The sequence below is a fragment of the Hypanus sabinus genome, chromosome 12 (assembly GCF_030144855.1).
Source record: "Hypanus sabinus isolate sHypSab1 chromosome 12, sHypSab1.hap1, whole genome shotgun sequence".
Classification (NCBI taxonomy): domain Eukaryota; kingdom Metazoa; phylum Chordata; class Chondrichthyes; order Myliobatiformes; family Dasyatidae; genus Hypanus; species Hypanus sabinus.
In genome coordinates, this window is record NC_082717.1 from 88,702,073 (window position 1) to 88,716,876 (window position 14,804).

The window sequence follows — 14,804 nt, forward strand, 5'->3', positions numbered from 1 at the left end:
ATTCATGAAAGAGAAAAATAAAAGAACCAAAGGACTGTTAAAGTTCTGAGGAAGAAATTACTAAGAAATTGTAAAAAAGAACATTAAGTGATATTAAAATAATAATAAATAAATAAAACCATGCCGATTCGTTTCTACAGCATACAAAGACAGATACACCGTTTAAAAGAGATGACGCAATGTACACACCTTCACACCACCAAGAACCGAAAGCTACTGCAAAAAGCAGCATTGGCGCAACCTTATACGAGTTTCTTACGCATTTGGACTTGTTCATTCGTTCCTTCCTACATCAGTCAATTCATTAATTTAATTATGAAAGCCATTTGATGGTTGTAATGATGGTGATACACTATATATACAGTACATACAATTACACATGTACATACACAAGTATTTTTATGTATGCATACTGTATATACACATGTATTAACTCACACACACACTCATACTCACAGACTTACTAGAAAAAATTCACTGTTAATAACTCATTCCCGAATTGCCCCCCCCCCTTTAAAAATCAAATTACCCCCTGTGGGGCGTACACCCCACGTTGGGAACCACTGCTCTAGATTATATTCTTTTATAGTAGTTTTCCATATTTTAAGAGTCAATTTCACCCATGGGTTATCAATAGTATTTATGTACCTTTGCAGGTTGTTATTAGCCAGAATTGCTTGTATGGGGATGGGAAGTACCCACTCCTCAATATTTTTCCATTGAGCATCATGTGATGGGTTGCACCAACATATCACAGCTCTCAATTGTACTGCAAAATAGTAAGAGAAGGTGGGCCCATTCCCCCCTTTCCTTTGCTAACTGCAAAGTTGTGAGATGAACTCTAGGCCTTTTACCAAATATACCTTGATAACATCTTGTTCCATTCATTGAATTGATTTTGATTAATCTCTATTGGTAGGGTCTGAAAGAGATATAACAGTCTGGGCAGTATATTCATTTTAATAGACTCAATCCTTGAACTGACAGTGGAAAAAAAAGGAGCAAACATGAGGAAATCTGCAGATGCTGGAAATTCAAACAACACACACAAAATGCTGGTAGATCACAGCAGGCCAGGCAGCATCGATAGGGAGTGCGCTGTCGACGTTTTGGGCCGAGACCCTTCATCAGGACTAACCGAAAAGAAAGATAGTAAGAGTACTATCGATGCTGCCTGGCCTGCTGTGTTCTTCCAGTATCTTGTGCGTGCTGAAAAAAAGGAATCAGGTTCCATCTTGCCACATCTTCCTTAATATTTTTTTTAAATACATAAAGGCTGATAATTGCATTCTGATAACTTTGTCAAATCTTTTGGCATAATGATGCCCAAATATTTGAAAGACTGTTTGCCATGCTCAAGGATATCTACTTTCAATTTCTCTTGGTGGGCTATAGTAATATGAAAGCAATTGGGTTTTATCTGTTGATCTTGTATCCTGATAATTGACCATATTGTTCAAAGGATTGCATCAATTTAGGTAAAGAGTATGTTAGTTGCCCTAGATAGATCAAAATGTCATCCGCATAACAAGCCAATTTATGCTCTGTCCCTTTAATAGTAATTCCCCTGATATCTTCATTTTGTCTGATGTATTGAGCTAATGCTTCCAGATATAATGCAAAGAGTAGTGGTGACCATGCACAACCCTTTCTCGTGCCCCTTTCTAGGGTAAGACTATTTGATAAATATCCATTGGTTTTAATCCTAGCAGTGGGGTTGTCATATAGCGTCTGTATAGTTTTAATAGTAGTCTTGGAAACCAAATCTATGTAAACCTCTAAAGAAAATTCCAATTAACCCAATCAAATACCTTTTCAGCATCCACAGTTATCACTATTGCTTCGATTTTATTTTTTTTTGTATACGATCCATAACGTGAAGTGTCCTCCGTATATTGTCTTGTGTTTGGCGTTGCCATACAAAACCTGTCTGATCGTTACGTATCAGTATGGGTAGAAACTCCTCTAATCGTTTGGCCACGATGGAGGTAAATAATCTATAATCTACATTAAGAACGGATATTGGTCTAAATGACCCACATTCCATTTTATCCTGGCCTTTTTTCGGTATAGCTGAGATTATCGCTTCCTTCTAACTGGGTGGCATTTGTGCCTTTTTTAGATCCCAGTTCAGTGTGGGGAGTAGAACAGGAATTAATTCATTTTTAAACTCTTTGTACCACTCTGCCGTATACCTATCTGATCCTGGTGACTTGCTTAATTTAAGCCTACTAATTCCAACTTTTAATTCAACTTCAGTTATGTCAGCAGTCATTGTTTAACTTGTTCTTCACTTAAAGTGGGTAACTCTAAAGAATTCAGGAAGGTGTCAATTTGGGTTACGCTCCCCCACCCCGGAACTTTGGAATATGAAGAGTTTTGTAAAACACTTCAAACGCTTCTTGAATTTCACTTAGTTTTTTTTTAATAATCATTTTTGTTCTTGGATCCCTAATTCTATGAATCGTATTTTCTGCTATCTTTTTTTCCCCCCAGTTTCCACACCAGTATTTTCATAGACTTTAATCCAGTTTCATAATGTCTGTTTCAGAAACATTAAATTTTTCCTGATTTCTTGCATAGCCAAACTTCTTAAATTTCCCCAATGTATCCTGTGCCAAATTCAATGTGTTATTTTCTCTAGTTCCTTCCGCCTATTTTGTAATTCCTCTAATGTTTTATTCCTTATATGAAGATAATCGCTATAATTTTCCCTCTTAAGAGGGCCTTCAAGTATCCCATAAAATGGGAGGTGAAACCTCTCCATTATCAATGAATTCTAAGTAGAGACCAATTTCTTTTTTAATTTGTTCCTTAATAGTTTCCAAATAGTATTCTTTGGTTGTAGGTCAAAAATCAACAGATAAATATATAGATGCATCTATTGACCCAATTCCACAGTTGTTTATTTTATCTTTGTCTTTTCCAAATGCTATGAAATAGTTTATTCTTGTATATACAGAATGGGGAGCAGAATAAAGAGTGTAATCCCTTCTGTCGGGGAAAAGTCCCTCCAGTTATCAATTAAACCAACATCCTCAAAAAGTATATTAACTTTCTTATGTAAGGATTTTGTTTCATAGGTTTTTCTGTTGGAAGAGTCTAACTTTGGTTGTAATTGTAAATTTAATTCTCCCCCACATATCGGGAGACCTTCTGTTTCCACTACCATAATATCAGTAATTTTCTGATAGAAACCAGTATCACCTCCCAGGGGTGCATATACAGTTGGCCCTCCTTATCCGCGGGGGATTGGTTCCGGGACCCCTCGCAGATACCAAAATTCGTGGATGCTCAAGTCCCTTATTCAACCTGTCTCAATCCAGTGGACCTTAGGACCCAGCGGAACCCCAGACCTTATTTAACCTATCTCAGAGCAGTGGACATTAGGACCCGGCACCAGAGCTCTGAATGCGCAATGTTTCTGTTCATGAAAATAATCACGATCACGATTGAAAATAAAGTGGAAATAATAAAGCGATTGGAAAGAGGTGAAACGCAATCGGTCATCGGAAAAGCGTTAGGCTAGGTCGGTCAACGATCGGAACAATTTTAAAGGATAAAGTGAGAAAGGCTCTGCCCTGATGAAAGCTGCAATTATTACTAAGCAACGCAGTGGTTTAGTTATTAGGTTTTGGGGTTTTGAGTTTTTGATCCTCCACATCAACCTGGCACGGTGGAGAGTGCACTAGGGAGCGATCTGTCCCGAGTCCTGAGAACTTCCATTCCCGAGCCTGGCGCTGAAACATACGTTCTTAAGTGTTTTATATGCATAAAAAGGTAAAATATATACAATATACTAAGACAAACGTTTGACTAACTGACGCTAAATACCGGATGTACCTGTTCCGACTTACTTAGTAAGAGAACTTCCGATTTTTTCAATTCCGATGCACAATAACCCACGCACATACTCCCGTATACTTTAAATCATCTCTAGATTACTTGTAATACCTAATACAATGTAAATGCTATGTAAAATGGTTGTTATACTGCATTGTTTAGGGAATAATGACAAGAAAAAAAAGTCTGTACATGCTCGAACAACAAGTGCTGGAAGAACACTTCCCGGTTTTCCCCAATCCGCGGTTGAATTCACGCATGCAGACTCTGCAGATAAGGAGGGCCAACTGTATATTCAATAGAGTAACCTAATTTCTAGCTATATTCCCCCTGCCCTCTTTATCTCCCATTTTGAATACTTTTTCAAAATTTAGCTTATTTGAGATAAGAATAGCAACTCCTCTCCTATGTCCTGATTTATACAAGGAGAAAAACAAATTAGTGAAGCCCATTCGCTTTAGTTTTCTATGCTCATTATCACTTAAATGAGTTTCCTGTAAGTATACTACATGGGCTTGTTCTTTTTTCATTTTGGATAAATTCTATTACGTTTGATTGGATTTACTAAGCCATTGACATTAAAAGAAATGAATTTTACTTTGTCTTTATCTGTCAATGTATCATTGAAGTTAGCAGAATAAAACTTAATCGATCTACTCCCTGAACAAATAAGAACCAAGAAATGCAAATAATAACAAAAAAAGGCAACAAAGGTGTGATTCCAAGGCTGAGTTCTCTGGTAGATGACCCTGGGTTTCCACGTCTAGCTGTGGGGGATAACTCCTCCTACTTGTGAGTTGAGGGCCCCCATTACAGTATTCATAAAAGTCAGTGAACAAATCCATTAAACAGAAAAGATTTCCCTGTGTACTCCTTATATTTATTTATATATTTTAAAAATCAAGATGGCAGCACAACACAGTTTGCAGCAGCCACTCCAGAGCTGATTATCTGTTATTTGTGAAGCAGGGTGCCGTGCGCAATCATAATCAGATGAAAAATGGACGTGGAAGCACGGAGGAACATCTGGAAATCTCCAGGAAGACCTTCTTCATTGCTGCTGCTGCTGTTGTGAGGTCTGGGTCTCTGCTGGGAAGAACAGGCCCCAGTCCTCGGGGTCGCGTTGCCGATGGCCATTGGCAGGGGCATCTTAATACGCTCGGCAGAGGATGGTGCTCGGAGAAGCTGTACCAGAGGGGATGGTCGGAGGCTCAACAGTCAGGTCACTTTCAGTGTGTGCTGCGTCTGCAAGGCTGAGTCTGGCGGTGCCGTGGAAATCCATAGCAGGGGTATTCCCTTCTGCTGCCTGCGTGGGATGACGAGTCTATCAGGACCTTGAGGACTTGTGGAAACTGTGTGGTGGTTTCTTTTGAACTTAGTCTTTTAACATCTTTGGACTATTTTTACTGTGCCCATGGTCTGTTTTTTTTAAAATCAATTATGCTATTATTTGCACTGTTGTAACTATGTGGTTGTGTGCAGGTCTTGTAGCTTTAGTTTTTGGTCTTGTTTTGACTGGTGGGATTGGAGCTCCTTTCCAGGGAACACACTAAGATGGTAGCGCAATATAAATGCGCAGCAGCCTCTCTGGACTCTGGATTGGGAATTGCCAAACGTTATGTGGATTTTCTGGTGTAGTCTGTTTTGTCATGTGCTTTTGTGATATCATTCTGGAGGAACATTGTCTCATTCTTTTTAACTACATTGCATTTGTGGTTTCTAAATGACAATAAACTGAATCTGAATATATATGCATACATACACACACATATTCTCATTTTGGTAGGGAAAAAGTAGTAAGCGAATAAAGAAGAATGAGTAATATAAAATCCACATTATAATAAGTATATCTCAAGATAGGTATATCACCGTCTACTTTTGCTTCCGTTTAGCTTCTCAACAATTTTGAAGTTAGCCAAACCTTATGGCTCTTCTGGAGGGGTTGAGGGGTGTCTTTGGAAAACTCAGTCTCTTCCTGATATACTTCTCTCGGCCTCCTCCCGTCTCCTGCCTTCTCAATTCTCGCACTATTTCCCAAGCGGAGCCAGGCTTTCCCTCGGTTTGATCATGCTGATGGGCAACCCTCTGGCCTTCAGGTCTGTAGTCGCCTCTTCCACAGTTGGATCCCATTTTGATAAAACACGAAGTTTAGCAGGGTACAGAATTTGAAATGTAATCCTTTCTTGCTTTAGTATTCTTTACGTTTCTGCAAGACCACGGGGAGGGGGGGGGGGATAATCTTGGTCGAAATTATTAATTTATCGTCTAAAAACACACTCTTCTTACCCCAGGTCCTTTGTAGAATCTCTGCCTTGGTACTGTATTGAAGAAATTTTTGAGCGTGGCTTATCTGCTCTGTCTCAGGTAGGCCTCAGGACGATCACGCAATGCGCTTTCTGAATTTCCAGCTCCATAACCGAGGGAAGCTCCAGTGCGTCCCCGCAGTAACTTTCCAACAAACTGTCATAGACAAACCCTCTGCTCCTTCGGGAACATTGTATATTCTGATATTTTTCCACCGTGATCTTTCCTCCAGGTCAAGCATTTTACCTTCTTGTTTATTTGATATTTTTATCGTCTTTCTTAGTATCCGTTCCACGTTTTGCACGCGATCTTCCACCTTCTCAATTAGACTCTGCCACTGCTATTTTTTGATTGACATTGGCGAGCTCTGACTTAATATCATATAGCTGATGCTTTATTTCTTTCTGGAACTCCCTTATCTCTTTCAAAATTTCGATCATATTTGCCGCTTTGCCTGAACAAGGCTCAGTGTCCGCGTCGCTAGCACGCGGTTGAGTAGGAGAGCCGCTCGCTGCACTCCTCTCGGCTGCAGGCTCCGCGGTGTCGCATTTTTTACTTCCATTTTTTTTCCCCCATTCTTGTCCCTCTTATTAGTTAAAATACTTTTGAAAAATAGTATATTTGATGGGTTAACAGGGCTAAATATGCGTTTTCCAGGAGGAGCTAGTGACTTAAGCTGCCATTCTTGACATCACCGGAACCCTCGGTAGAACAGATTCTCAAGTGCAGCATCAAATTTTTGTTCACTCCATCTTGGGTGTAAACTAGGATTCCGATTTATCCCAAATGGAGCACTTCGGTGCATTAGAAGTTCACTTACTGTTTATATATTTTAAACAAACAAGCTTCAACTTGGACTAGTGATGAAGACCCGCATTAACAACTAAGATAAAAGCAAAAGATTAAGTCTTACCTTTTCAATATTGCCATAGAGACAGAGAAGGTTGAAGACTTTTTCACAATTCATTTTGTGTGGATTAAGTCCATAAATCATTATAACTTTGCCTTGGGAAACAAAGTCATAATCAGGAGCTGAGTAGAGATGCATGGGCCTGTTGTTGGAAGCACGAGAATCCATTCTGTGTGCCAGTACCAAAGGGTTTGCTTGAAAACCTGTATAAAAGATTGGCATACTACTTAATGCGCAATATGTAATGCCCTTTTTTATGCAAATATTTTCCTGCAGAAAATAAGCTTTGATTTGTTCACCATAACAATCATGAAAAACAATGCCAGTGGAGCTCAGAGGTAGTGGGTAATGAGATAAAGATCACAAAGCTAGCTAATTTAAAAAAAGCCGATAATTTGGTTACAAAGTAACTCATACCCATTCATGCATACAACTTATTGGCCAAAACAAGACCAGGATAAAGGAGAACACACTAGTGGGGTTACTCAATGTCTGAAATTATTCCATGATTTTAGTGAAAGCAGATGGATTGTTGATAGATTTTACACGCTTTTTGAGGAAAGCTGAGAAATTGATTGCTGTGGGTCTAGCACAAGCTATAGTACTTTCCCATTTACACACAAAAACTACTGTAGAATCATGGTCAAAAATAAAGAGTGCAGACTATTGGTCAAAGCATTCAAGGCAAATCAAGGTGAAGGAAGGACCGTTAGAGAAACTCCTTTGAATAAAAGATCAAAAACAGAGGCAGACTTAATAGAAATGGAATGCACCTGCACATCAGACATTTGGTGAGCAGCAGCCACATGGGATCAGTGCCAATAAAGAACAGCCTCAAAAGGAATGAATTTTACATCCAATATGTATTCATTAAAGAAAAAAAGGAAAAAATGATTTGCTATTGATTGAGGGTGGATTATAGCTACCATATCTGGAGGCTAAGCATTTTCCAATGAACTGAAAGGGCACTATCTGCTCAGAAAGAAATTAGTTAATATTTCAGGATAGTTTTGATAATTCTACTATTACCAATATGTTAATTTGTAACAAACATATTCCTTCTTTCCTCACTACACACAAGCCAGCCAACAGGAAGACTCAAATCTTTAGATAAATTGCAAAACATGCAGTGTAGACTACCAAAAATAATGAGGCACTACTTAAATATCCCATCTTATTGTAGGATATACAATCAAAGTAGAACCAATTCCCAAGACATGAACTATTGTCCTCATCAGCATATTCCAAACAAGAAAATCTTTCCAAAAGTCCACTGACCTGCTGAATATTTCCAAGATTATGACCCAAATTTAGGTGCAAGAATCATAGATTACAAGAATTCACTTTTTGCTATTTGGGTGCTGTGAACAGTGCAAGTGTAAAGGCAATACAGAAACAGTCCAAGGTATAAAGTCTTTGAAAGAATTAGGATAAGTTGTAAAAATTTTCACAAAATCCATGAGGCTTTTAGCAAAGGGAAACAGTACCCAAAGTTATGCCAAACTAAAGCCACTAGCAGTCCCAGATAGAGCACTTTGATTTAGTCTGGGTGTCAAGACCCAAGAAAGGGTACAAAAGATATTCACTTGCAAGGCACTAGTTTTACCTATCTAGAGGCAAAATAAACTAGGAATTATCTAACAAACTGTTGTAAACTGTTACACTGCTACAAGTTTAACAGTAAGATCCCCTAAAACCCCAGTTTAAGAATGGATACAAAAGATTTTATTGTCAGTAGCCAGAGAGATACATTTAACTGCCAAATATGCGAGTTGAGGTGAGGGCCTCCGTCAGAGCTGACCATGGATATTGCGTCCTAGCTGTCTAGATACAGTACGATATTGAGCAAACTGTTGCCCACATAGCAAGCTCCCCCTTGCCACGCATCTGGTGAACCCAAATGAATGGCAGGAACCAATGCAGTTTAGTATGAAGCAGCATCACAGGAGTTACCAGTCAGCATTGAGCTCAATGTTGAACTGCCTTAGGGACTCCAGCTCTGGACCGTTCTCTCTAGGCCTGCCCCATGAGTGCAAGCCAGCAAAAGTTTGAGATCAGAGTTTTCCTTCTTCTAGATGAGCTGCCAGCCAAGGCTGATGCCCCGTGAGCTTCAAACTGACATATAACAAGGAAAACCTTTATACAGGAATCTGAAATTCACTGTTTGAAAAAGGGTGTTAAGACAAACTAAAAACTCCTAATAAATTGGATAAGCACTCCAAGGGAAAAGTGTAGGAATCATTACAGTCTATTCTACCCAATGCATCATAGGCACACCACACTACTATCACAAAGTGCTGCCTCAAGACCACATCCAAAGATCCCCACCATCCAGGCCATGCTATTGTCTCATAGCTACCATCACAGGCAGGAGGTTCAGAAGCCTGATCTCACACCACATGGTTCATGAACAGCTACTTCCTTTCAGCCACATTTGAACCAACTGGCACAACCCTAATCACATTAACCCTAAGCAACACTGACCATTATGATCACTTTGCACTAAAAAGGACTTTTTAAATCTTTCTTGTAGATGTCTAATTTTTTTTCTTACAAATGGTGCTTACGATGTTTACCTGTGATATTTCTGCAAATAAGCTTTCATTATACTTTTGTGCATTGATTTACTAGCACAGATGACAATAACTCAAATTTGACTCAAATGGGCTCAATGTGATTCAAGTTTTGTAATCAAAATTAAATTCACCTTCTGTGGAATTATGAACTGACTTAACCCTATCTTGCAAAGAAAAAAGCCCTGTCAAATAGCAAATGCAAATTAAAAATCCCATCACTTTCTGTTCCAGACGTAGCAGAAAACAAGTTTCATGCTTCAGCAAATGTGACATTCACTGGATTTCACTCATTCTTCATTTCAATATGGATCACATTAAAGATAAAGGCAGGAGAAGCAAAACTAATCCCTTAAAAAACTCAGAATCAACAATTACCCCCATATGTTGAGGGATGATCTCCTAGAAGGGCTGGCTGTCCCTGTCGCCTCCGTTCATCTGGAAACAAGGAAGAGAAGTTTAAAACCCTGCAAAATAATTAGGCTCAATTATGCCAAAACTTAAACCCCATTTAAGAATATTTTTGCATCATATTGTACAGGAAGTTAAAGTACATTTGCATGTTGTCAACTTTACAAGAGATTAAATACAATTTTAAAAAAATTGTACCTGTTTTTGTACCATAAGCTTCAAACAGCAAGATAGAGCAGTTTCAAAGAGGCCTTCTTAATAACTTGCAGGAGGATTCAGCAAAAGCGAGATACTTCGCCCCTGCATTACAGTTTTACAATCAGTGAATACAGAGTTTAAAAAGATGAATATACATCATGTTATTTTAAAAATTCACATGGATCTAAATCAGGAGAACACTATTGATTGCCCAAATTCAAATGCTTCAAACTCATTGCAAGTAGTATACTTTGATCAGAAATTAGACTTATGATTATTGATAAGTAGCTTCTATCCAATTCATGCATTGAAACCAGTGCACTAAAAGAAAAAGGATTTGGTCAACCAATACTGAACTTTTTGGCTCAAATCCAGAAAGGGTTTAAGATAATGCAGAAATCAGTGGCCAAAACAGTTGGGATGTTTCCAACACTTTTAAGACCCAAAATATCCTGCCTTTCCAAATAATCAGGCAGTTCTTTAAAGTTGATGTCTTTGCATAACTTGTCACCCCACCACATATCATTACCAAACAGCTTTAGGTTAATAGTAGGCTGTGAAAAAGAATCATATAGACTATGGTACTGCTACACTGATGTGAAAGTATAGCAATTAGTCAGACCAAACTTAGTCATGTCAAGACTGATGTAATGCAGTTAATCTTTCAACCAAATAAGGGAACCCTGGTGGAATGATGACCGGGTGGTGTTGAAGATCTTAAGCACTAACCCAGACTGATGCAAAAGCAAAACATGAATTCTGTAGCAACAAGAATGAAGACAGTAGAAAGCCAAAAGAATAGAGGTTACATCAGCAGTGACTTTTCTCATTTTTATATTTAGTACATACACTTTGGTTTCTCTCCACAGCCATGCTTCGAAACTAACAGATAATCAAATAAAGATCGTAGCTGCAAATTTGCACAGGTGTAGGGCATTAGAGACACAGTAGAGTAAAAATTAACCTACTATGCCTATAAATACTAAATACAATGTAAGCCAGCAGGACGAGACATTTTCTATTCTTCCTAGGTCAACTAATCAAGCTCTTCAATCTACCTCATTATGATCTCGCATCTATTTTTTAATGTGCATTGTGCTTTGTAGCTATTACACTTTACTCTGCATTATTTTTAAGCTTGTTCTACCTCAATGCGTCTGTGTAATGAGTAGATCTGTAAGAGCAGTATGAAAGACAAGCTTTTCACTGTATATCAGTATATGTGACAATAAAACAATTTCACACCATATCAAAGTTGGAACATGTGTTATTTTTCTCTATCCCTACAATCTATACAGGTACGTGTCACAGAACAACTCACTGGATTTCTCACCTCCAACACTACCCTTGCAGCCTCAACCCAGTCACTGAAATACCCTGATCTTATCCACTGCGAACAGCCCATATGCACTTCCTTAAAAGTAAACCATTCACTGAGGTTGCCTTATTAATGTCTATTCTTCTACTTCCTTAAATTACACACAAGGGTTCTATTGCAATATTTAGAACTACATTTGGAATTCTTAAAAGCAAACTATTTTGAAGAATGAAGACCACCTCAACAAGGACTTGTATCTAATAATTCTGAGATACTAACATGCTTCAACAGTGCAAATCATTCTCAGCACCTCAAAAATGTAAGCCTGTATTATAGGTTCTAAATTTTGCAATGGGTCCTTGAAACCACAAATTTCTGATTCAGGCATAAGTGCTCTATCAATTGAGGCCTTCAAATTCCAAAGCAAATTCTGGAAATATCATAATTCTCATATTTTAGGTCTTAAAAGCATGTAGTATATACCATTAAGTGCACAGAAATATGGCCATTTTACAGTACAACTGATGTTATCCAATTTAATAATATCACTTGCCATCAGTTACATAGTTTTACAATTAACTTTGAGAGGTAACAATTTTCAGACAGTCCTCAGTCCTCCTTCTAGCAGCAAGCGATTCCTGGATTTGTCAAAAAGTTCAAGTTACTCCAGCTTCAAATTCAATCAATCACAGGAGTCTCCAGTTTTGTGTTTTTAAGTCATAAGGGGATTTCTCCTCTTCATTTCAAATTTACAAGAGTTGTCTTTCCTTTAATAATTTAATTTCACAGCATTTAACGTATTCACACAGACTTTCATCTCAGGATCTTACGGAGGCACTTTGCAAACATATCCTCTGTGCACCGATGAATGGGGTGAGAGAAAATAAAATGTGTCCTTCCTGATCAAGTTTCCTGAGGATGTGTTTGCATGCAGTCTAGGTGAGCTGAGTATTAATAAAAGTCTGTTCTGTTTCTGAAGGCAGGGTTGCTGTCATTTGTAAATGCGAAGTGCTGGCATTCGTTGGCAAGGGTGCATGAAATGCTGAGTTTGCCTGGCTTGCCCCTCTTCTGTGGTGCTCACTCTCGCTGATGTACCTGTGAAAATGTCTTGCTCCAGTAAGGAGGGGACAGAAAGATCAATATCCTTTCGGCAGTGACGATATTTATCTGCAGAAGGTGAATGTAGCTCTGAAGATTTAATATCTCTGCAACTGAGGTCTTGGTTCTCTTTTCCCCTTTGAGTGCAATGTTCTTGAGTACTGCGTGCGACTTTAAAAGCTGCGATTTTCTGTGCCGTAGCCTTGTTTGCATGTACAGTTCATGTAGGTGACCTGTAGCTATAGTGCTGTAAGTGATGCGAGTGAACTTCAAAACATCCATTGCAGGTCAGACAGATGGCTATACCTTTGTCCAATATACATTTCCAAACAGATGTTAGACTACCAGCAATTACTGTACAAACATACAAATATCATTTTGTTACAATAATGATTAATGTGCTTCAATATGAGAAAAAAATAAGCTATGAAAGTTATCTTCATCCTATTAGAATGATGATACCACTATCCCCAAACACTATAAGCAAAGATGGTTGTTTATACTTGGACTTATTAGTAAAGAGATTTGATTTCACAAAATGGACTAGATAGCTTAAAAACAAACAAAACAGGAATAAGTCAAACTAAAAGCAGTACAGGGAAATAAGGATTTATTTTAAACAGTCCTGACTGTAATCAGCAAGTTGTGATTTCATTAACAAAAATCAAAGCTGCTCATTACTTAATAGGGAAAAGTTGAGTGACTCAGATTGATCACAAGTACTCAAATGACATGAGTTGCAACTAAAATTCTTGGCTCTTTTCTGAAATCATAGACTTAAGGATTTGCTTCCATAATTGCTTCATTCAAGAACAACCACCTTTTACATCACTATCCATGGCACACAAACTTATTCAAAATACAAAATTCCCAAGCTCTTCATGTATTTTAATATTCAGTCCCTATTATGTCAAAAATATATAGTAGCTTGTGCCAGTAAGAATTTAGAGGTGATGTTTTGCACTGTTAACTACAGCACTTGAGATAGAAAGCAGGATCAGTAACCAGGAGACACTAAATTTTCCTGCAAGTATGAACATTATTTGTTACTAAACAAGGGCAGAAAGCTCATTGTGCCAGTTTAAACCAAAATGAGATCTGCAATATTCACTGCTTAAAAATGTGCAGCCAGTCCAATTTGTGCAGACCTACTGAAAGTACAATTCACAGTGCATCCTTTAAAAGCTCCTTATATCCAGTGGCAGAGTTAATTGCTAATATGAAAAAAAATAAATGTAGCTAAACTTCAGTCATTCCAATTTGGTCATTAGAAACTCAGGGCTGTTGCTGGAGGTCTAACATAGTATAAAAAATTGATAATTTGCACACGTTCTAAAAGCCTACAAATTAATCGGGGCATACATTACCTCGTGCAGTTAAATCAGGATTAGTGTAGTCCCAGGATTCGCTATCATTCTTGAATACATTCAGTCGAGTAGGCTGATGAAAAACATGTTTTAATATGCAAGAAAAACTGAGTGGAAATGTCATTTAGATAAAAAACACCATTTCAAGTTACCTTGGCATACTCAATTTTTAATGTGCAGCAACCGGAGTAAATATCTGCTCCATTTAGAGAAGCTTTTGCCTTCTGGGCACTTTGGACTGAATCAAATGTGTATAGAGTTAAGGAGTGAATTTGGATTTCAGTAAGCATGGTCTAATCTTTAAAGGTAAATTTCTACACAGCTCGTAAAAGTTTGCATCCTCTTCACACCAAACTGTTGCATAAAAATAGATCTACTCTGAAGTAAAACATTAAGATAAAGAACAACTGCTACAAATGGTTGAGAATCTTAATATTGATCTCAGAGCTGTAGCTAATCAATAAACATGAATTCTGAGGAATCAGTTGACTTGTCACAGGACAAGAAAAGTGTAGCATAATGTGTAACAGTAAACATGAGACCATACTGTTTAATTCATGTCCTCTTACACAGGTGCATATCTGTGTATGGAATCTTTTGCAGAGAATGCCAATGCCCCTTTGACTTGCTTGAAGCAAGAAATAAATCACTAAAGGCATTAAGTAATAAAAGTTTAAGATTAAATGGATCCTCCTTCCTTCAGTGATATGGAGATACTTACAGCCACTCAAACAAAAACACCACAGTTCATCTAGCCACTGCAGTGTCAGCCTACATAATTT

General features: G+C 38.0%; 1 protein-coding gene across 2 annotated transcripts in view; it reads right to left on the minus strand.

Annotated features, from left to right (window-relative positions):
• The window catches only part of LOC132403111 (heterogeneous nuclear ribonucleoprotein L-like), a 37,397-nt gene that overhangs the window by 9,044 nt on the left and 13,549 nt on the right, over positions 1 to 14,804 (minus strand). For both annotated transcript variants that reach the window (XM_059986402.1, XM_059986403.1), the window contains 4 exons: positions 14,175 to 14,269; positions 14,023 to 14,095; positions 10,009 to 10,068; positions 7,061 to 7,260 (listed from right to left, as the gene is read on the minus strand). In XM_059986402.1, the coding sequence (XP_059842385.1) occupies positions 7,061 to 7,260; positions 10,009 to 10,068; positions 14,023 to 14,095; positions 14,175 to 14,269 (428 nt within the window). The remainder of the gene's footprint in view (positions 1 to 7,060; positions 7,261 to 10,008; positions 10,069 to 14,022; positions 14,096 to 14,174; positions 14,270 to 14,804) is intronic.